The 21,261-nt window shown below is 50.2% G+C and overlaps 4 protein-coding genes across 5 annotated transcripts in view; 1 reads left to right on the top strand and 3 right to left on the bottom strand.

Annotated features, from left to right (window-relative positions):
- Positions 1 to 537: 537 nt before the first annotated feature.
- On the bottom strand, positions 538 to 4,225 carry NSUN4 (NOP2/Sun RNA methyltransferase 4). Its single transcript, XM_086462008.1, has 6 exons — positions 4,115 to 4,225; positions 3,209 to 3,621; positions 2,886 to 3,040; positions 2,567 to 2,721; positions 1,750 to 1,874; positions 538 to 962 (listed from the first exon to the last, which is right to left on the bottom strand). Exons 1-6 carry the CDS (start codon positions 4,223 to 4,225, stop codon positions 689 to 691), a joined length of 1,233 nt encoding a protein of 410 aa, XP_086318134.1. The 3' UTR covers positions 538 to 688.
- An 876-nt stretch (positions 4,226 to 5,101) lies between these two features.
- UQCRH (ubiquinol-cytochrome c reductase hinge protein) lies at positions 5,102 to 6,556 on the bottom strand. 2 transcript variants are annotated; one of them, XM_086462932.1, is made up of 4 exons: positions 6,475 to 6,556; positions 6,354 to 6,377; positions 5,862 to 6,023; positions 5,102 to 5,366 (listed from the first exon to the last, which is right to left on the bottom strand). In XM_086462932.1, the coding sequence occupies exons 1-4, from the start codon at positions 6,514 to 6,516 to the stop codon at positions 5,334 to 5,336; spliced, it is 261 nt and encodes an 86-aa protein (XP_086319058.1). In that variant the 5' UTR covers positions 6,517 to 6,556; the 3' UTR covers positions 5,102 to 5,333. The 2 variants fall into 2 exon arrangements, with proteins under 2 accessions (XP_086319058.1, XP_086319059.1); XM_086462933.1 differs by having other exon boundaries at positions 6,354 to 6,374.
- Positions 6,557 to 6,895: 339 nt separating this feature from the next.
- LRRC41 (leucine rich repeat containing 41) lies at positions 6,896 to 15,067 on the top strand. Its single transcript, XM_086463128.1, has 10 exons — positions 6,896 to 6,983; positions 7,063 to 7,149; positions 7,663 to 7,733; positions 8,533 to 9,697; positions 10,088 to 10,333; positions 10,974 to 11,138; positions 11,474 to 11,572; positions 12,065 to 12,187; positions 13,056 to 13,131; positions 14,220 to 15,067. The coding sequence occupies exons 1-10, from the start codon at positions 6,896 to 6,898 to the stop codon at positions 14,452 to 14,454; spliced, it is 2,355 nt and encodes a 784-aa protein (XP_086319254.1). The 3' UTR covers positions 14,455 to 15,067.
- A 47-nt stretch (positions 15,068 to 15,114) lies between these two features.
- The window catches only part of RAD54L (RAD54 like), a 50,554-nt gene continuing 44,407 nt past the window's right edge, over positions 15,115 to 21,261 (bottom strand). The window contains exons 15-22 of the mRNA XM_086463014.1: positions 20,529 to 20,603; positions 19,964 to 20,094; positions 19,745 to 19,855; positions 19,478 to 19,601; positions 19,083 to 19,161; positions 18,796 to 18,975; positions 17,325 to 17,488; positions 15,115 to 16,137 (exon numbers count right to left, since the gene is read on the bottom strand). Coding sequence (XP_086319140.1) covers positions 15,936 to 16,137; positions 17,325 to 17,488; positions 18,796 to 18,975; positions 19,083 to 19,161; positions 19,478 to 19,601; positions 19,745 to 19,855; positions 19,964 to 20,094; positions 20,529 to 20,603 — 1,066 coding nt within the window. The 3' untranslated portion in view covers positions 15,115 to 15,935. The remainder of the gene's footprint in view (positions 16,138 to 17,324; positions 17,489 to 18,795; positions 18,976 to 19,082; positions 19,162 to 19,477; positions 19,602 to 19,744; positions 19,856 to 19,963; positions 20,095 to 20,528; positions 20,604 to 21,261) is intronic.

The raw sequence follows: 21,261 nt of genomic DNA, 5'->3' as shown, positions 1-21,261 counted from the left end.
GCTATGATTATATGAATGCACAGTTATTACTCAAAATCAGACAAACACCTTCCCACTGGACATTAAATGGCATCTAACATGGGAGTGTTCACAACTTCCCTCCCAATCACAGCTTTTCTGTCCGTGAGGGATGGCAACAGTCACTGGTCTCTCCACAGCACCAAACTCTTTCCACCACCAGATCTCAATCACCTCAAGCACATTTCCAACCCCACAGTAGGGGCACTCTTGGGAAGCTCTCATTTCAGGACCTCAGGCTGCTCTTTCTGAAGGCAGGAGATAAGCACAGATGAAACTTGCAGTTATGCAGATGGTGAGACCTGGGACAGAAAGACTGAGATCCTCAGATGGTGTTTGTTAACCCAAACCTGCTCATGTAGGGTCAGAGAGTCAGACAGGAGGGAGAGAACAGCATCCACATGGGGACCTCTACCCCATCCCAAGACAGAGGGATAAATCACTTCCTCTGATAAGACCTCTTTGTCTTTTCTAAAAACCTCAATCTCAAACATATAAACATTCAGGAGACTCCACAGCAGGTCTTTCTCATTTATTCTCTATGTCTGCAGTAAAAAAGCAGACTTCCTTTGGGACATTTTAAAAAGTAAAATAAATACAAGGCAGTTTTACTTTCCCTGGAAATTTGGGGTATTTCCTGACAGCCAGCAGACATAGTCTCTGGCCCCTTCTACAACCGACGTAATTTGCAGAAATACATAGGTCCAAAGTTGGCTGTGAGGTGAGGCAGAACAAGCTCCCCCAGCCGGCAATCTGGGAAGAAGGAAAACGTGTCCTGGAAGAGCGTCCGAAAGTGGCTCAAGTCCTCAATGTGGATACTGATGTTAAACTGGGTTTCTGCAATTTCTAGCGCTCTCTCGATCACATACTCGTTCTGCAGCGGGGAGAGAGAGCATGTAGAATACACCACCTCTCCTCCTGGCTTGGTAGCGAGGATCCCAGCCCTGCAAGCCAGCAACACACACACTGTCACGGGAAGAGGAGGGCTATGTGGAACACCAGCATACCCACCCACCGAAATTTGGAAGCCAGCATGTAACTTATAGGAGGTGAGAGACAAATCTCCACTCCACAGGCTCAGTGGTCTGTGTCACTACAACCTGAGTACTGGTTTAGACCAGGGCAATATGGGCCAGATAGATGCTTGGATTGACAAAGTACTTAACATGGGAGAGACGCTACTGGAGAGCAGCTGAAGGAGTAATCCTGCACTCACCTCCAAGGGAATGGGATAAGAGTACGTACAGGGGAAGAGGCTCTTGCAGTTCAAGCATTGCAATGGGACACTAATCTGTTCTCCTTATTGCCCCAGCTTGCAGTCAGCCCACCCAGCCTTCCCACTCTAATGGGGTGATGAAGCGTCCCCATGTTCTCCCATGTGCTGGGACATATGGACATTCGGGAATCCTCCAAGGCTGACTGCTAGGACCCAGAGGATCATCAGACAAAAGGACGCACCGCTGTACCCATCCTGTTCCTTAGACTCTCCTCCCTACTTCCTATGGCTACCGCTGGGGACAAGAAGGGCTTTTTATCTGATCTAGAACATTTGCACTTTCTTACACATATTATGATTTGATGTGTTCAACTATTGACATTCCAGAAAACTACGCATGGTTTCCACATTTCCCAGTCGAGGACACAAAAAGTAAGAAGAGGTTTCAGTCCTGGCCATGGAGAGCTGCTACCATAACACAAAGAGCACCAAAACACAGCATCAAGCTCACTCACATCAGCAGCTGCAGCTGCAGCATGGGCAACATCTGACGCTCCTTGGTTCGTCTCCTGTGGAAGATGTTGTTGTCCTCCTCCATAACAGAGTGCCTGTCCGTCGTGCAGGGCACATCCACCAGGACCTGCAGCAGCAGAGGTCCTGCATCAGTCCTGGACCCAGGTCAAGCTCAGCAGGTCTCCTAGTGCAACCTGCCCCTTGCCCAACTTTTCCACCCTCGCCACGCACTAAGCAGCTCTCAGTACCTTGCCTAGCTGATGCTGCCCAAGTGCAGGTGGGCACCCACACTGAACTGTAACTCCTCTGGCTGCTTTTGTGTTTCAGGAACGTGTAAACAGACACAGAAATGGTGGATAACATGACACTCTCATACGTGTCCTCGTTTAACTTCTCTACTCTGTGTGTCTTCCTGGTAGGCATTACTGCAGTACCTACAACCGCAACCACACACGGCCAGAGCACCTGCAGTGATGCCTCCCGCAATAACAAACCCAGCTCCTGCAGCTGGACATGACTGAGAAACAAGAATTATCTAATCTTTACATTTAACCCTTTCCAAGTGATGGATTAGAACAGGATTTTAAAGGGATATTACACAGCCAAATAAAGGTACAACACCAGGTGCCCAGATGCAACAGATCCAGTAAGGGTATAGCAGGAGGAAATATTACACTGTATGTGGCTTAGTCTTCTCTCTTTGCATTTAAGATTATGGAAAACTATACAATTATACCATAGGGTAAGCTGCTGTCTTCCTCTGAAACAGGAGGAACGTGAACTAGATGGGTTTATCTTCACCAGTTCCCAATCATCTACCTTATGGAAAGTGCCACCATCCAGCTGCGCCCAGTCCCTTCCGTCGTGGGATGTGACGCTCACAGTTTCCCTGATTTCTTTGGGAATGTAGCTATGGAGAATCTGGCACAGCCTCTTTGTCCGGGAAATGGAGACGTCGTTGGCCGCCAGATGCCCTGTGAGGACAAAACAGGCACTCTGGGAACGTCACTCCTGCAAAACCACACCTGATTCCCAACTCTTATAACCAGAAATGATTAACAGTCAGACATTAATGGACACAGCACACTCTTCCAGCCCTGTTTTACACACGGGGACAAGAACACCCACCTCCACTTACCGCAAACCCCAGTCTGCAGCAGAGCCAGAGTTTTGCCACCTGGAGCCGCACAGAGGTCGAGGACAAAGTCACGCGGCTGCACGTTGAGTGCCAGGACAGGCAGGAGAGATGCTGCATCCATGAGATAATAGTCAAGGAGCCCCAGAGTGTCGGGCCTGGAAATTAGCAGTTTGCATAACAAAAGCAAATGTACTAGGGGAAAAGAAAACAGCAGTGGGAAGCAAGGATGGGGACAAGGATGGGGACGTAAAGAAGCAGCGGGTGCTCACACCCATGCAGCCCCAAGGCTGGGACAGGGGTTGTCTGTCCCAGGGATGTCTCACCGTGCAGGGCGAAAGCGCGTGATGTCACCCCTGGGGAAGGTGTAACACTTGATGTTGGAGCTGATGGAGGCACGAAGCGGCAGTGATATCTCTGCCTGCATCACTGTCCTGCACTTGCCAGACCCCTCCTGGGACCTGCTTTCCCCTCTCTCCACTTCTCCTGCAGCTGCACCCTGCTGCAATCGCTGTGCCTCTTTGGGAGCTTCAGAAACAAAATCGGTGGCATTCAGCAGCTCCAGCTCTTGGGCGACGTGGTCGACAGGAGAGAAGTTGTTGAGGAGGGCGCCGTACTTCTGCTCGCAGAGCAGGCCGGCGCGGACCGAGGGCCACAGGTCCTTCAGCTGCAGGCTGTAGTTCACGTCAAAGTGGTGCAGGGCCAGGCGCGTGGATGGGATGCGGGGGGCTGTGGCAGCCTTGGAGGTGGGGGAGGAAATATCAGGTATGTTAAAAGACAAAATACCTCGACAGTCCAGCACAGCTCCCCCCCCCCCCCCCCGCCCAGCCTCAAGCGTTTTTCTGGGAGAATCCAGCACCGGGTTCTGTGCTGCCAAAAGTCCCTCGGGCCTTTCTGCAGGCCCCAGAAAGTGACTGTGCCCCCTACGCCCATGGGCTGATGGTCTCCTGGGGAGAATTCAGGACCGGGAACGGCTGAACAGGGCTGGGGGCACGGGGCGGGCATGAAGCGGGGGAACGGCTGCGTATTGAGTGGTGTAACGTGAGTGTAAGGGGCGAAGGGGTGCTACAGGGTGCAGTGACAGGTGCAAGGGGGTGAAATGGGGAGATTAGAGGGGCGCAAAAGGGTTAGCGGGGAAAAAACCGGGAGGGGGGGGGTTTGCAACGCAGTGCAATGTGGGGTGCGGGGCAGCCCCCGCGGCGGGAGGACGGCCCCGCTCCGGCCCCGCTCACCCACTTCTCCTTGTATCGGTACCGGCGCTGCCCCGGCCACAGCCCCGGCGGCGGCCCCCGCCGCAGCACCGCCGCCGCCGCCGCCCGCCCGCGGCCGCCCAGCGCCGCCATGGCCCGCGCTCTGCCACCGCCTTCCGGGGCGGGACCGGCAGCGGCACCGGCACCTCCAGGCCCCGCCCCCCAAACCCCTAAATTCCTGTAGTTACTTAGCAGCTTACACTTACCCTAATAAAGCTCCTTTTCAGTCCACTGGGAATTAAACTTGAAACCCACCAGGAAAAGGATTACGGACTACTACACTGATACAGAACTGCCAAATTTAAAAGGCGGTTTTTTTTTTTTTTGCACTGAGTAGCCGAGAAAGGCTTTGCTGCCCTGTGAAACGCCCTGGGTTTCCTACTACTGAACAACCTACTCGGAAGAAAAAAAGAGGCAGAGCACGAACTTGACCCTTCCACAAGATAGTTCAAGGTCAGCAGAAGGGGCTGGTGACCCATACAGAAGGGCTTTAGCTCCCTCAGGTGACCCTTCATGCTCTGCTGGCAGTTTTGAGCAGGTGGAACCACCACCCTGCCCGTCAGCAGCCACGTGGTCGGTCGCTCTGCACAAGAAGGTGAAGCCGACCACGGCCGGGAGGCTCCTCCGGCCACTAGCAGCAGTAGGTGACAGTGAGCGACAGCCGACAGTTTTCCCCCAAAGGGGGGAAACTTTTCTCCTAGAAAAGGGTCGCTCCCTTTAATTTAGTCAGAACTCACTGTGTGAAAAATATGGACCTTGTGGGGCTTAGAAATAATCTTTGTGGCTCCAATAGACAAATTCTTCCCCATGGGATCAGGTTCCAGCTACTGCACATCACAGCTGCACAAAAAGGACATTCCCAAAAGTGAGGAAAAGTCTCCTCCTACAAACTGGGCTCTAACCCCCACTAACTTCATCTTAACCCAGTACCAGTCAGAAGCACAAGCACTAGGAAATAAACAGAGGGTATTTCTGTGGGAACTCTGAATGTTTAATATGGAAAATTACAGAACATCAACACGCTTTTTGCGTGGCTGCACATCTTCCATGAGAACAGACGCAGTGACACACTGATGCTCGGTCGCTGCCAGGACGCCGTTTCATTTATCTTGCATGGAGGATGAACGGGCAAGAAAAAGTACTGTGGATCCAGGAACTGCCAACATGGGCTGTGGAAGCAGATGGACAGTCACTCCTGCCTTCACTTCAAGCTCTTAAAGAGTTTGTGAGCAACCTGAAAACAAAAGACAAAGCACTCAGTAGCTCATGGTTTAGGGCTGTAAACCACCCACCTCGGGGTTTTCTGGGCCGCTAACATACAAAGCTCCATAGCTCTCTGCTCTTCTCGCTGTTTTGCAACAAGTCTTTCAAGAAAACTAACAAGCTAAGATTTCTTACAAAGTTTCACTTCAGGTTAAAAAGGTTTAACTTTAAAATGGCAAATACAACACTAAAATAGCAGAGTGCCATTTGCAGGGCAGGAACAATGTGTTCGATTTATTGAATTGTTTAATAACCTACCAAATCCCAGCTAGAACTGTTGTAACAAGGTTTGTAACTAAACCTTTAACAGGAAAAAGCATCAAGGCTCACAGTTTGTCAGAGCTCCCTGTGACTGAATAGCTATTACATCTCAGACTTGAACCACCTGCACTCTCAGAAGTGCAGCCTAAGGCACTTCCTCTCCCAGCACGAGCAGGCACCTTACATCCACAGGTGCTGCACTTACACAGTGGTCCCTGGCATGCAGGAAGTCAAAAAGCTCCTCTGTGCACTGCTCTTCTGTCTGGGACCTGGAGGACACCCGGGCATCACACAGCTCCAGCCGCTCCCGTGCCTTCGCACATTCCTTTGTCTGCTCGCAGTGCTCCCGGATCGTGGTTAAAGGATCCTACCGACAAGGGGCTGCCGTGAGAATAGGGAGACCCTGAAACGCCATTTTCCCCCGAGACCCATTTCTTTAAGAGGGAGCCACATATCCACATCGAAACCCGGTTTCAAGCTGCCCCCCCGCTAAGCTTTGGGTCACCAGCACAGAGCAGCAACCGGGGCCCAAGCCCGTGCGAATCAGTTTGTCGGTGCCGAAAGGCACCGGACATCTTCCCCTGGGAGTCAACGGGTCGCTGCAGAGGCTACGGCCCTCTCCCCACACCGCCACGGAGGCCTGGCAGCTCCCCGGGCAGGGGCGGCCCAGGCCCCCCAGCCCCGCTCCCCGTCTTACCACCAGCTCTTCCTCTTCTTCCTCCTGGAGAAAAACAAAAAGAAAGCACAGCCGTTACCGATCGCCCACGTCCCGCGGCGCCCCGGCGCGGCCCCCGCCGGCCCATCCCGGCCCCGCTCACCTCGGGCTCCCCGGCGTGAACGACGGTGTCGCGCAGCCCCATCCCTCCGCTCCCGTCGCCCAGAAGGACTCGCCAGGGTCACCCGCCGGAAGTGTCGCTGTTTGCCCCGGAACCGGAAATATGCCCGCAGGGCGCCTGGGCTGACCCCCGAGGGAGGGAACGTCCCTTCCAAACATGGCTGCGCCTGTGACCGTCTCAAGACTGCCACCGCTCCCTTCGCTGTCTTTCCTCTCCTTCCTGGGGATCGCAACCTTGGAGCTGTCTCGGCCTGGCTGCCGCTGCCGACCTGTCCGGCCCCGCTCGACGCGACCTCCCCAACATGGCCGCCCGCTCCCTCCTCCTCCCAAGATGGCGGCGGCGGGGCGCGGGAGGGAGTGTCCCTTCTCAAGATGGCGGCGGCGCGGCAGCGGTGAGCGGAGTGATGGCGGCGGAGGGGCCGCGCAGCCTGTTCACGCTGAGCGCGGCGGCGGTGAGCCGCTGCATGGGGGCCCTGGAGCGGGACGTCTGGGGTAAGGCGCGGGCGGCGCGGGGCGGCGGGGCCTGGGGCCCGCCTGCACCCTGCCGCCATCTCCCTCTGGCTCTCCGCAGCGCTGCCCGGGCATCTCCTGCGGGGACTCCTGCCGCTTCTCACCGTCTTCCGCCTCGAGCGGGCCGAGGGCGCCGCGCGGAGAGCAGGTGACACCGGCGGGGACAGCGACAAACCCATGGGGGCGGAAGGGGCGAGCTCCCCAGAACTGATGGGGTGGACAGACCCCCACACACAGACGGCGGAGGGGTGCCCCCCACGGCGGAGGGACCCCCAGCTGGAGAGAGAAACCCACCGTGGAGGGATGAACTCCTCCAGGCTGGAAATGGGAGCCCTGGGCTGGAGACATGAACCCCTCTACAGGGTTGGGGGACACCCTTGGAGCACACACCGTGCCGCAGGGGCTTGTACATGCTCCTATGTCCAAAACCTTGAGCTCTGTCCAGTACCCAGGTAGGGTTGACCCAGTGCCGGCCCCGCTGTGACTTGCTCCTTTTGAGGACGCAAAACCTGCCATATTTTAACTTACAGCCCTTAAAAGGCAGCGGTCTTCCCCTCACTGCAAAACACCGTCCTTGTGCTGCAGGGGTCTGGGGCTGGGCACTCAAGTGGGGAGAAGGGGCGAAAATGCCCAGTTGATTATTCCTTGCCCCCCCAACCAGGCCTCTCGACGCAGCCCATCTGGCGCAAGCTATGGGACGATGTGATGAAAACCAGGCCACCCAACTCGGAGGTGAGGAGACGCTGCTGGTGGGACTAGGGGCACGACGCAGGCGTGCCATCTCTGCCACCTTCGACGAGGTTTCGTTTCTAAGCCTGCCGGTGCTGCTGGCTGCCTCCGGGCGATGCCTGGCGCTTGTTTGTAAGCGTTTGTAGAGCTCCGAACCAAGGCACGACACCAGTAGGACGATCATTTTGGGAAACGGGGTTCATAAAAGGAACGGCAGTGTAGAGCCACAGCACTCATCTCACAACAGCGAGTTTGCCGAAAGAATAAATCCTGTCTTTAGAGATGTAATTCTTTGGGAAACAGAGGTTGAAAACAGTATCTTATATCATGCTTACCCTTACACTGGCATAAAAATGTAATGTCATCTTAGAAAGCACTGGAAAAATACTTACAAAAGACAGTGAGTTTGGAAGAATGGTTTTAGGTAGGAAAACTGAATTTAGCATTGCAAAAGAATAGTTAACGGACAACTTAATCAGTGCCTATAAATAGACAGTCGGGAAGAAAATTCCTGATGGTGTGGTTTTCAATAGGCAAAAACTTGGCTTAGCTTCAGATCACTGAGTATGTTTAAATTGGGCCAGAAGTTCTCTCTTCATCCTGCGATGAAGTAACTCTGTTTTTTGACAAATACACTGAGGAAGGATGTTGAGAACTAGAAAGGTAGTCGCAGCTGTGCTAGCAGTCAGGTTTTTTGGACACCATATTTCCCAGGTTAGCAGATAGCAATAATTTAACTTTAAAAGAAAAGGAAAAATTGTGGCTGACTTCCTGTTAATGTGGCCCTCTTTTTTAATTGCAGAACATAACCTGTTGGAGGAAGAAGTTCCTTGAAACATTCTTCTCAAATGTTCTTCACGGTGTCTTGGATGTTTCCTCTGACTGGCGTCTCAACGACCATCACTTTTCGCCGCTGCTCCACAGCTCCCCGCATGTTTCCCAGCTTACCCTCTGCAACATGCTGCAGGATGCGGTGGAGCTCACTGCTGAGCACAACCAGAAAGTGCTTGAAAACCTGGCTGGCTCCCTGCGGATCCTGAAGTTCCAGCACCTCCTCTCCTCTGACCAGTCCATCAGGCGTTCACTGGTTTTACTTCTTCACCGGCTGATTCACCATGGCTCTGTCAGCCAAGTGTCCATGTATTCCTGGCCTGTTCCCGACACGGTTCTTCTCATTCTCATTTTGAGCATGAGTGCTGGGTTTTGGCGCTCAGGAAATGCCCTCGCGTATCACAGCAGCCCATGTGGCCTTTGCAGAGAGGAGGACAAAGCCCAAAGCCAAGAGTCAGCACAAGAGCAAGCAGAGAGGGGCCGTTACAATGAGAGGGAGTCGGGCAATGGTGATAACCAGAAGGGATCCCCCAGGGCCCTGGAGGAGGCTGATGCGGAGGTGAATGGATACGGGGCTGAGGCTTGCCTGAACTCTGTTCTCTCTGGACCAAGAAGTCCTCCTCTGCGAAACCAAGCGCGTGAGGAGGCAAGCAGTGAGGTGCCCTGTGACCACAGCAGCATTCAGGGAGGGTCTTCTCCTTGTTGTGTCTCAGACCAGCTGTTGTGTCACCCCGTTCTTCGAAAGACACGCAGACGGATGAAATCTGCAGTGGGGAAGAAACGTCGCTGCCTCAGACGAAGCAGGGGACCATATGCTGACCCAGAAGACCTGTATGATTTTGTTTTTACTGTTGCTAAGGAGGATAATTCAGGGTTAGTCGACAAAAACAGCACCACAGAGGGAGAAAATGCTGGGAACTGGACTAGTTCCTCCCCAGGATCTCCGTGCACTGGCCATGCTGGCTGTAAGAAAAGAGGATCTGCTGGGATCTTTTCTCTGAAAGCTACTCACCGCTTCCGAAGCGTGTCCACACTGGAATTATTCTCCATTCCTTTGACTGGAGAGACGTGTCGGACTTTGAGTAACCTGCTGAGCTCCTGGGTGTCTTTAGAAAACTTGGTTCTGTCTTACAATGGTTAGTGGTGTGAACAGGTTGCTTAGACTTACTGCTCATTGATTGTATTTTTACTGGAATGAGCATTGTAAGAGTATTAGTACCTGATCTTGAGAATGGCACCAGCAGAGATGTTTAATGGGCGTGAGGACTTGTTTGAGGGAGAGAATGGTGCCCTTCTGCCCCAGAACAGCCCCCGCCCTTGTGCTTAAACACCATCCAGAGAGGGCAAAGGGAAGAGCCAGATCTCCATCTCCTGTATACACAGTCTAGCTTAAGAACGTGTGGATAAAGCATTCTGTGAGTTTAGCATTTGACTTAGGTTGCTTGGCCGTTGATGCAGCTCCAGCTGCGTGTGCATTGGTGTCTGTACAGGCACAACTAACACTTTCTGTACAAATGCTGTTCCAGACCTGGGTGCCAACATCTTCTGCATCCTCTCTGGGCTCCGGGCCCTCTCCCGCCACTCAGACTGCCACCTCCGCGTAGTGCGCGTCAGTGACGTCTTCTCCCACATGCCTTGCATGGAGCTTGTTCGCTGCGTCCTGAGTGCCTTTCCCCAGCTCCACACGCTCTCAGTCAGCTTTGACCTCAAAAACCAGCTGGAAGGGAACAAGCCAGAGGGAAATCCAAGCTGCAGTGAGGTGGAAATCCCAGGTAGGAATCCTCATTCTGAGTGATGACCAGGATGTGGCAGGCAGATAGAGCCGCAAAAGCTTGGCACGCACATGTGAGCTCTATGCTGCTACAGTGACGTGTAATTAAGCAATTACAGCCTCACCTTTCTGATTTAGATGGTGTTGCAGTTTGTCATTTCCAGTCCATAATGTGCTCTCTGTGGAGCCTGAGTCTTGGGCAAAGCGTTTTATTGCTGTGTGCCAACCTGCTGCAGCATCAGCTTTATACAGGACCAGTCATAACCTGCTGGCAGCCACTGTCCACGCCGCCTGAGCAAGTATGGAGTGGGGTTAGCGAATAGCTGTGTTCTGGGAAGACACTCACTGGTTTGTGCATAAAGGGTGACCTTTTCTCAAACACTGTTTCACTGCCAGAACAGAGTAGAAATGGGTGGCCTTGTGACCTGGCAGAAGTCCTGAAACGAGCCTTGAGTGATTTACATTACTATAGGTCTGAGTTGCCATAGAGCTCTGTGGGGCAGGGTGTAGGCAATTTCTGCAAAGCTAAATGATAGTCCTGTCAGGCCTACGGACAGCTTGCTTGCTCTAGGACCTAGCTACGTTGAAGACAGGCACTCCAGACCAAGCTCTTTCATTGTTTTTTGTTTTCCTTCCCTTAGAGAGCTGCCTGGAGCAGCTAGAGATCCGGTTCCCCAGGGAACCTCTGCACACCACGTTCCTGCTGCCAGTGCTCAAGGCGTCAAAGTCCCTCCAGCAGTTGTCCCTTGACAGCGCCACACTGCCCTGTTCTCAGCAGCTTGGGCTCCTTTTGGAGGCGCTCAAAGGTACTCTGCTAACCTGTAGGTAGCATCACTGTGACACAGAGTAGCTTCCTTGCTGTGATCTTCCATCCTTTAACATGAAGCCAGCTTAGGTGGGTCCATTTCTTCAGTGTGGACACCCTTGAAGTCTCCTCAGAGAAGGAAATGGGTGTCAGCCATCCCACTTTCTGTGCTGAGCATATGAATGATCCTGCACATCAGGATGGTTCCTTTTTAGTTACCCACAGTCCAGCACTAATTGTTCAACTCAGTTTCTGGGTGTAAGGTGGTAGTTGGGTCAGGGTCTTTTTATCCCAAGGACATACAGTACTTTACCTGAGAACTTGTTTTGCTCTTAGAGTGTAATCCAGCTTTGAAGAAACTGAGCTTTCATGATGTGAACCTGGCTGAGCACCAAAAAGAAGTTCTGGTTTTGCTTCAGGATCCTGTCCTGCAAGGTACAGCAAACTCCTGGGTGCTGGTGCCTGGAAAGGTGCTGCAGGTGGCTACTTTGGGTGGCTGACATTTAAGAGGTGATCTTCGGATGTGTAAGGTTTAGCCAAACATCACTGTCCCTGGAGCAGATCTGTAGCTGTTGTCACAGTGGGAATTTGTCTGGTTCTGTGTGTCAGCAGGGCAGAGAGAGGAGCAGCTGCAAAGCTGGTGTATGCTGCAGAGAAGAGTCCGTAGTCTTGGCTATAAAACAAAGATTTTTAACCTGCAGTGCAAATCAGCCTCTAACTGGGTCAGCTGGCAAAGCCACTTCCCTGGGTGTGATCTCTGCTCTCTTCCTGTGACAGAGTGGCCATGCTGTTGTATGCAATCCACTGCTGGGGAAGCTTTGTTCTTGCATATGGATTAGGGGCTGGGGTTGTCTGCAGGATGTGATTCTGGAATAATGAAGCAGGCAGAGAGCACTAACATGTACTGTCGATCCATTTCTTCTGTAGAAATCACATTTTCCTTCTGCCGGCTCTTTGAAAGCTCTACTACTGAGTTTTTGTCGGAAATAATCAATACAGTGAAAAGAAATTCATCTTTGAAGAGCCTCAAACTGCCTGGGAATCGCCTCGGTGCGTACAGTGAATGTTCCAATGGGGCCATGACCTTAGACCAGCTCTCTTGGAGATAACTTCAGGGTTGGAGCTAGGACCATTGCTAGGTGAAATAAGGAGCATTGAATTAATTTTTTAAAGGCAGAATTTCAGTTGCGTTCAGCAACGTACCAAGAGCCTGGGTGCTGCACGGGCATTATGGTTGCTTTTCTGTGCAGCAAAAGCAAGTATCAGTGGGACTCCAGATTTGGCAGAACACTAATCTGCTTCAGACTCTTAACAGGAACAAATCCAGCAGCAGATGCAGTGCCTGTCATCCGGAGGCACAGATTTTGCCCAAGTTTGGGGATTTTGTGCCTTAAAAGCTCTTGGCAGCCACTGGAGGGATGGGGATAAGTAAAGGGTTTGTGTCAAAGAAGTGGAACTGAATTTACAGAAATGATAGGCTTTTTGGATCACAGGCCAAGTAGAAATGTCTGAGAAATGAATTTCAGGTAAATCCAGAATATAGTTTTCTCTTCTTCTAATGAAAGGAAATGGGAAAGCTGGGCATCACCCAGAATACACCTACTTTCTGAGGTTTGAGTTTAACCCTGTGCTGTTGGCCATTTTTAAAACAAAGCTGCATCTTGACTTCTCAAACAAACCCAGGATTTTTCTAAGGAAACAAACTGCCCTATCAGCAAATGTTTCCATTCCCTTGAATGCTGTGGTCAGCAGGGTGAATTTGCTTTAGGCCACTGAGGGGGACAAACTGAGGGTGCAGAGATGAGCCCTTTGTGCTGCATGCATATGCTTACAGCCTCCTTTCTGCACTATTATCTCAGTCCTGTGGTCATTTAAATATCCCAGTTTGCATTTAACACCTGTATTTCTCCCCTTTTAGGGAATCACAGGCTGGTTGCCCTTGCAGACATTTTCTCTGAAGATTCATCCTCTTCTCTTTGCCAGCTGGATGTCAGGTATTCTGCTGCTCTCAACAGAGTGAATTTCTTGTTTTGGGCAGGCCAGAGCTGAACTGGGTTCAGACAGCAGGAGAAGCCCGAGCATGGTTTTGCTCCTTCCTCAAGGGGACACATGCCCAAGAAAAGCTTAAGAGAAACACTGCAACGGGCACATACCACCTCAGGGACCTCCAGCACCTCTGACTGTCCCTCAAGCTCTATCTTAAAAGCAGGTTTGGTTTGCTGCTCCCTTGGGAGGCTGCTGCAAGCCCTTCCTGCGCTGTAGGTTAGAACAAACATCCCTACATACATTTATTCTTGGGCATCGGCATGGATAGCTGTGTTCCTACTGCCTTGGAATAGGGAGAGAGCGCTGTCATTGCCCCTGTCAGATCCTGTGAATGCCTCTGCATTCCTTTCATCTTTGGTCTTCAACCTGAACTGCTGCTCTCTTGAGCCTGAACACCGTAAAGATAGGCAGTAGCCTCCATGAAGCACATGGAGGGTGGCATTTCTGCAATACTAATGACTTCTTCACCCCCCCCCCCCCCGTATATGCTAATGCCTTAGGTTGCTCAGAGTACACAGGCTTCACAATTTACTTAACTGTGGCCACTCCTTCAGCAGCCTTGAACTCTGATTGTTACTGTGCCTCTCCCAAGATTAAGTCCAGCATGCAACTGCATATTTATGTACACTTCTGTGCAGGGGAAATGACCTTTTAATCTCCTAGAAACTCAGGGACCTGACATGCTCTCCAGATTCCCTTAGAAATAAGAGATAAATGATCACTTAACTGCTGAGGCTTGCACTGGGACCTGTAGGTTGGGCCAGGCCCCTTGAGCCAGGCAGTTGACAGCTGCTATGACACTGAAGTGCTCCTGGTACTGCTTAGCCAGCAACATTTTAAGGTTCCAACTGTGCTTTTGTTTTTCATCAAAACTAAAGGACCACTCACACTTTGTATTGCTGAAGAAAGTTGTACTTTGCATTGCAACATCCTCAAAGTACGTGCACTGTCAATTAGTAGAAGGAACAGTAATTTAAACTGCTCAAATTATAGCTGATTCTTAGTGACTTTTCTTTGTCCTCCCTTTCCTGAAAAGCTCAAATTGCATCAAACCTGATGGGCTCCTGGAGTTCACAAAGAAGCTGGAAGGCCACATCCAACAGAGAGGGGGACAGATTCAGTTCACACATCTCCGCCTCTTCCAGAATTGGCTGGACCAGGATGCTGAAACAGCTCAAGAAGCTCTTCGGCGTCTCAAAGCTGTGTGCAGTGTGGTCAATGACTCGTGGGACTCCTCCCAGGCCTTTGCTGACTACATCAGTGTCATGTGATGGATGCAGGAGCAGGAGCAAACCTATCAGCTTGAGCCTAGTGGCCAATATGGTTTATTTCACAGCGCACATGGGGTTTTCTTCCCCTGATTCAAGCAAGGTAGAGTTGTTCTTGTCACTTTTGTATTCATTTGAAGAAGGTGTACCGCAGTGAAGTGTCACACAAGACTGTGTGGGCCCACGGCTGTATTTCCAGGTGATCTAACTCTACCAAGGTCTTCTCAGTTTTAATATTTTAAGTGGGACAGATACCAGATGAGCTTCTGTGACTTCCTGCAGTCTCGGGGCAAGCAGTTATTTATTTCACTGTGTGTTGTTGCAAATTTCACATTGTTTCAGCCAGTGTCTCATCAGTAGCTATCTTCATCATTGGAGAGACTCAAAAGCCATCTGGTTGTGGTCCCAGTGCTAGGTGACCTTGCTTTTCAGCAGGGGCATTGGACACTATGACCTTGAGGTCCCTTCCAACTTCAACCATTCTGTGATCTGTGAAATAAGAACTCCTCCCTCCACTTAAAGGGAGTAGAAAACAAGCTAAAAAAGCCCCCACCCTTGACCTTTACATTTGGAAAATTTTACTTTGTATTAAAAAAACCCAAAAAACAAAAACCAACTTTATGTACCAAGGAGCCTGCTGTTTATTTGCAATCCTGTTGCTGCTCTCCAGTGTCTGCAGTCATTTTACAGAGGTTTTGGCATAGTTTGGTTTTTTGTAACTTTTTTATAATAAAAATATAATTAAGACCCATAATGTACCAAAGTGTGAATTTTATTACTGGCTTGTAATGTGATCTAATTAAAACACTCTGCTAGATCAGGGGATCCTGCCCATAACAAAGCACGTGGTTTTAGAAATGGCGTTACCTTAATAGAGCCTGATTTCCTACTGCCTGCATGATCTTTCAGGCCAAATGTTCAACATACAAGCTGAATTTATTTTTTTTTCCCTGTGTACAAATCCTCTTGTTCCTGGGTAATCAGCAAGGTTCACATTTCACAACAGAAATGGATCCTGTGACTTTCTGAGGAACAGCTGTAAGCCAGAGCTGTCAAGGAAAAAAAAAAAAACAAACCCCAAAAAACCAAAAACATGACTGTGCACATCAAGTGCTTTAAAACTGCAGGCTTAATTTAAACCTGAAGACAAAACTTGGCTGAGAAGGCACAGACACCAACAGCATGAGAACCAGTGCTGAATCTGATCAAGCGCACAAGGTCCAGTTATTCCCAGTTCCCAAAGGGCTGTTCTTCAGGCACACAATAAAACAGCAGAGACAAAGACATGGACACCTTGCTGTTGCAGCAGACTGACAGATGCTAAGGGCCTTCCAGCCTCTCAGAAACCACGCTGTTCTGCCATTTCACAGCCACACAGCCACCCAGCATGTTCTGCTACCCACTGCCCCTTTCCCTGAAAGGGATTAAAGTGGGGCGGACTGCCACAGCAGCCTGCACTTGCCCCCACAGGGGACAGGAAGCTGTTAGGGAATCTCTCGTTGCTCCTCGTGGGAGTGATGATGAAAGGTGAAGGTGACGGTGGCATCCCATGCAGCCTTCAGCACAGAGTCCTGCAGCCCTCGCTTATCAGCACAGTGGTTCCACTGAGAGAGGTCAGAGGTACAGTCAGACCCTTCCGGAGGGGGCCGTACCTGGTGGCCGTTCACACAGCGACGACACTTGATCCTGGAACAGAGCCAACGCAAGCTCAGTGCAAGGTTCCTCCACTTCTTCAGGGTACGGGTTGTTTAAAAAAGGCAGCCCAGTAACATTCGGACTAACTCCACTTCACCTGCAACACTGGCAAGTGGATTTTCAGACAGCATTAATTACTACCACATTTCATTTAAACACACAACCACGTTCTGGCATGTGCAACAGACAAGGAATGACTCTCACATTTTGGAAACCCTGGGGGGGTTCTGTTCCTAATGGCACTCCCCCTCCATGTTTAGCCATGTAGGAATGGTCCAGCAGGACCCAGAGAAAGCTCAGGAGTTTGCCCTGAAAGGTGAGGGATGTCGCTTAGATCAGAACTCAAGGGACCACCCCTACTGCTAACACATTCTTAGCACTGTGTCAGGCTTCCCAAGTTCAAGAGAGCACATCGAGCTCCAAACTGCTGCATCCTGGCTCCCACCACGGCCACCAGGTTGTGCTCAAGTTGTTTTGGAGATGCTCTACTGAGCTGCCACATAAGGAGACAAAAAGCAGCAGCAGCCCTGCCAGCAAAGCTTGTTGCCATGCAGACAAGATACCCACACAGAACTAAGCTTTGAGTCAGCTTAAAACTAATCCTCTTCACTTCTTGCCTGAACTAAGAGTCTTAACTCTCACAGTGAAGAATTTTCTGGCGCTCCCTGTCCTCTTTCTGGTGGCTGCAATACCACTGCTCTCAGGGCTGAGGGAAAAGGGCAGACAATGGAGAGAGGGTTCTTTTAGTCCCCAGAACAGCACTTGGGTTGGCCTCATGGCCTCAGCAGAGTAACCCTGGTAGCGGAAGCAGCTCCATGTTTGGAGATCACAAGGCACCAGGAGGTGAGCGATAAGGAAGGACCACAATTTGAACAGCTCTGATCAATTTTTTTTTTCTTTTCCTTAGCTGCAGTATTTCACATCCTGCAAACACAGGCCGCAACAAGATAGTTTGCTCAGTTGTCCAGCCAGTACAGCTTTTCTAAAGACAACAAAAGGGGAGGATGGCAAGTACTTGCTTACCTCCAGGTGGTTATAACAGCTTCAAAAGCAGAGACCCTTGAGGCCCTCACTCTCTGAGCTTTCTCCTGCTGCCTGAGGAACTCCTGAATCAGTAGCCCAGACTGCAAAGGGTTTTTTTTGCTGACCCCATCCATTAAGTCACTCAGTATACTCACTTGTCGTGGGTGTCACTGGTGGTGGTCTCATTCAATGTGAAAAGCTCCTTCAACTCCCCAAGTGAGAAGTGCCTTTCTACATCCTGCTCTTCATCCACTACGCAGCTGCTGAGGGCCTTCTTGTGGGTCTGGCGCTGGAATATCTTCTCCTCTATGGTCCCCGTCTACAGGAGAGAGAGTCAGAGATGAAGCACAGTTGGGGCACTAGTGTTAAAGGAGCACTACATTGGGAAAGTGTCACAGCTCAAACAGCAGCAAGTTGTCAGGACCAGCTGGTGCCTTGCCAGACCAGTACAGATGACAGGCAAGTTTCACTAGCTGCACTCCAACCATGTCCTGTTTGATTGCTGATCTAATCCAACTCTGCTTCTTTTGTCTTTCACCGTGGCTACAGGAGCAGATCCAACAGAGACATGGATGAGGAAGAGGTAGAGCTGCCACTGCAGAGCTCACACACAGCACCAGGTTGTGCTGACAGGAAGGAAGGGAAATGAGCTGAGCAGCTACAGCCACTCACTGACAAAAAAACCCAAACACAACCTTCCCCCAAAAAACAGCAGCAAGGGCTAGCCCTGGACAGCAGCATCAGCAGTATTTGCTGGTTCACCCACACACAAGATCAATCACACCCACTGTCTGGAGGGACATGATTACTTCTAGAACAGATGAGCAGAAACCCCAGTATGCTACATTTTTAAGGCAAAAATCTAAGAGCAAAATGTCTGTTTTGCAAACAAAGGAGGGCAGTGATTAGTCACGATTTGCAGACTGGTTTCCTAGTTCTAAAAGCAAAGGACCTCCCTGCTTCCCGGCGCAGCCAGGTCAGATAAAAAGTGGAATGGTATTAAAGGAAAAGATGGGCAAAGAACATGTTTTGTCAAAATAAACTGTTACAGTAGCCTGAAAAGACTCATCTCCTTCATGCTTTTCTTTACAGAGTAGCTAACCCCACCTGCTAACTGGTAGTCCCATTCCAAAAGCTGCTGTAATTCTGGGAATGTACTTGCTGATTATTAAGTACATGTACGCCCAACCAAAATAGACTGCAGCCAGACTGAAAAGCAGCAACTTCAGCATCAGACACCCCATGAAATTAAAGTCAGATGCCCAAATGACTTCAAAGGAGCATTGCGGGGACAGTGGTTCAGGATGGCTCACTTAGCAAAACTTTAGGCCTCAGGCTAAGCCTGAACCACTGTCCCCGCAGAGCATCTTATCTGGAAAGCCACAGTTTCTTTTTCTCAGAAGTCAGTCATGATTAGAAACCAAGGCCTGCAGTAACAGCCCTCCAGCTTGAACTTCCATTTTTTTTCCACGGCAACACATCTAAGAGTAGGAAGCAATTAAGTTCCAATCAATTCTGGTCACCAACACAAAAGAGTTCTTCCCCTTCTGGTCCCAGTCACAGCAGCAGCAGTCTGGGCTGGCACCAAGAACTCCGTGTTGAGGAGGGGAGATGAGTAAGACTCACCGAAAGCAGTCGATAGATGTAGCATGTCTTCTTCTGGCCATCCCGCCACACACGAGCCATGGCCTGCTCATCGTTAGCTGGATTCCAGTCTGGGTCAAACATGACCAGTCTGTTAGCTCCGATCAAATTCAAACCGCAGCCACCTGCTTTGCTGCTCAACATGAAGATAAACTCAGGGCTCTGTGGAAAAAGGCAAGCTTGGATGAAACTACAGAGGCAGCCATACTTTTACACACAGCACTCAGAAATGGCAGGTGAGCTGCTCACATCTGGCAGGTTCTACTCACCGAGGGACTGTTGAATCGTTCCACAATCTTCGCTCTCTTTTTAATGGACATAGTGCCATCCAGCCGGACATATAAATATCTAGAATATACAGCATTTACTACAATCAGACTGCTGAGAGCTTTAGAGCATCCTACTTGAAAGAGAAAAATCTTTCAGAAACAGCCTTGTAACAAGGGCCTGAGCTTTAGCAGCTTTTGCAGAGAGCCAAGACTTTGCTGCTGAGGGACCCTAGTAGCCAAAGCATAAGCCACATCAGTTCTAATTCGGGAACATCTGAAGTAAAAGACATCACAAGTTCCTGCTGATAGAAACTTTAAAAATAGCCAGTTTCTTTTACAGTGTAGACTGCAAGTACAGTCTTGCAGGATTAAACAAATGAAGCCCAAAGACAAACCTTCTGTTCCTGCAGAGCTTTTCAAATAGGTCCAGTGTCTGAGTGTAGTTAGACACTAAAACCACCTTGTCGTTACTGGTGCTTTTCGTAACAGCAAGGATGTAGTCCAAAACCAGCATCTTTCCTGGATAAAGGGGAAAGAAAGAAGAAAGCTAGAGCAGAAGTTCCCGAATTCAAGACCTTGGAGAGGCACTTGATGAGATGCTGAATATAGTCTCATGGTTGCCTGTATTGGCAGCATGTTTGTACTGTTGAGTTCCACAGTACCTGAAAGCTGGGGCTCCACAGATTTGGTGCTGTAGCCAGCAGGGAACAAGTCCAGGGCTCCCATAAAACCTTCTTCCTCCTCCACACACTTATCATGGATAAGAGCAGGGTCTGGAGAACAAACAGACCTCAAAGACTGTGGAGTGCATGAGGGAGTTACAAAAAAAACACCACCAACAGTGCAAAACCCAAACCCATTGCATGAGTGGAACAACTCACGATTGCAGAGCTTCTTCAAAGAAGTGATGGAAGAGAGAGAGGATACACTGATTTTGCCCTCCTTCAGCTCCTCCACTGGCTTGGCTTGCTTCAGGAAATTCTTGTACAGCTCAGCCTGCAGAGGTGTCAGTCTGAAACAGAACAAGAGCCCTGCAGTCTCAGCCTGCATGCAAACTAACCCCATCCTTCCTCCTCCATCTACACAGTGCATTTCTTTTAGCCCGATTTTTTTTAGCTATAGCACGGACAGCCTAGAACGGCCTCCAAGGCTGACGGTAGAGCATTGATATCTCAGCCCAGAGCCAGAAAAGTAGCTTGCAGATACTCTACACAGCCCAGGGCTCTGCTGTACACAGCTGCCCAGAGCAGGCCAGCTGGCTGGCAGAACCACCGGCTGTGGGTTGTCCATCCTTGCTTCAGGAGGGAAAAGCAACATATTGCCTGTGGCTACCATCTCACTCCTACAGGGAAGCAGTCACCAGAAGCACTGAAGGGCTTTTTGCAACTTTATGGTCCCTCCTGTTGCTCCTCCCATTTCCCAGGCAGACTACATGCTTTCTGGTACCTGCAGCAGACCACCTGCTCTATCTTCACTGGCAGGTATTTGGACAGGATGTCTGAAGTTCTTCGGATTAAACACCTGCAGGAAGGAAAATTAAGATCAGATGCTTGGATGACATCAAAACCCTCTTTATCATTCCTCATGAGCTCAACACAAAGTCCCTTTGATATTTCACCTCCAAAAGTCTGTGACAGTCCAACACATGGCAAAGGCCAGACACCCACCATCCACGCAAAGCCACGCTAAGAGGCTCCATCAGCCCATGCTACAGAGCCCAATACAACCCAATGTCTTTATGAGGCTTCCAAATTTGGTTCCTGAGATTTGGAGGGTCAGGCATGATTTCACCTAACAGAGCCCAGTCCCTTATGAGAGAAACTCAGCTCTTCCTCAGACTACCAATGGCATTCTCAACATGAGCTGCAACAGACCAGTGGCATGGACAAGATTTAACCACCACACATCATGGACATAAACCAAAGTACAAGCAGGCAGCTCCCTACATAATAACTTAGTAGACATCCTCAGCCAAGATGGGTTCATTGTCTGGTCCAAGATTTCTGCAAAGGGCATAATATTGTTTGGGGCTCTAGAAATGCCACATGGAGCAGTTCTACCACACTTCAGAAAAGATGGGATGGACTACAAAAAGTGCTGAATTGAGGAACCAGAATAAGAAAAAGGTGCAGAAACCCAGTTCTGCCAGGAAACATCAAAAAATATGATGTTATGAAAC

Source organism: Leptosomus discolor, chromosome 3, assembly GCF_034619465.1.
Source record: "Leptosomus discolor isolate bLepDis1 chromosome 3, bLepDis1.hap2, whole genome shotgun sequence".
NCBI classification, from domain to species: Eukaryota; Metazoa; Chordata; class Aves; order Leptosomiformes; family Leptosomidae; genus Leptosomus; species Leptosomus discolor.
Note: the sequence above shows the minus strand (reverse complement) of the source record. Positions and strands in the feature narration are given on the sequence as shown.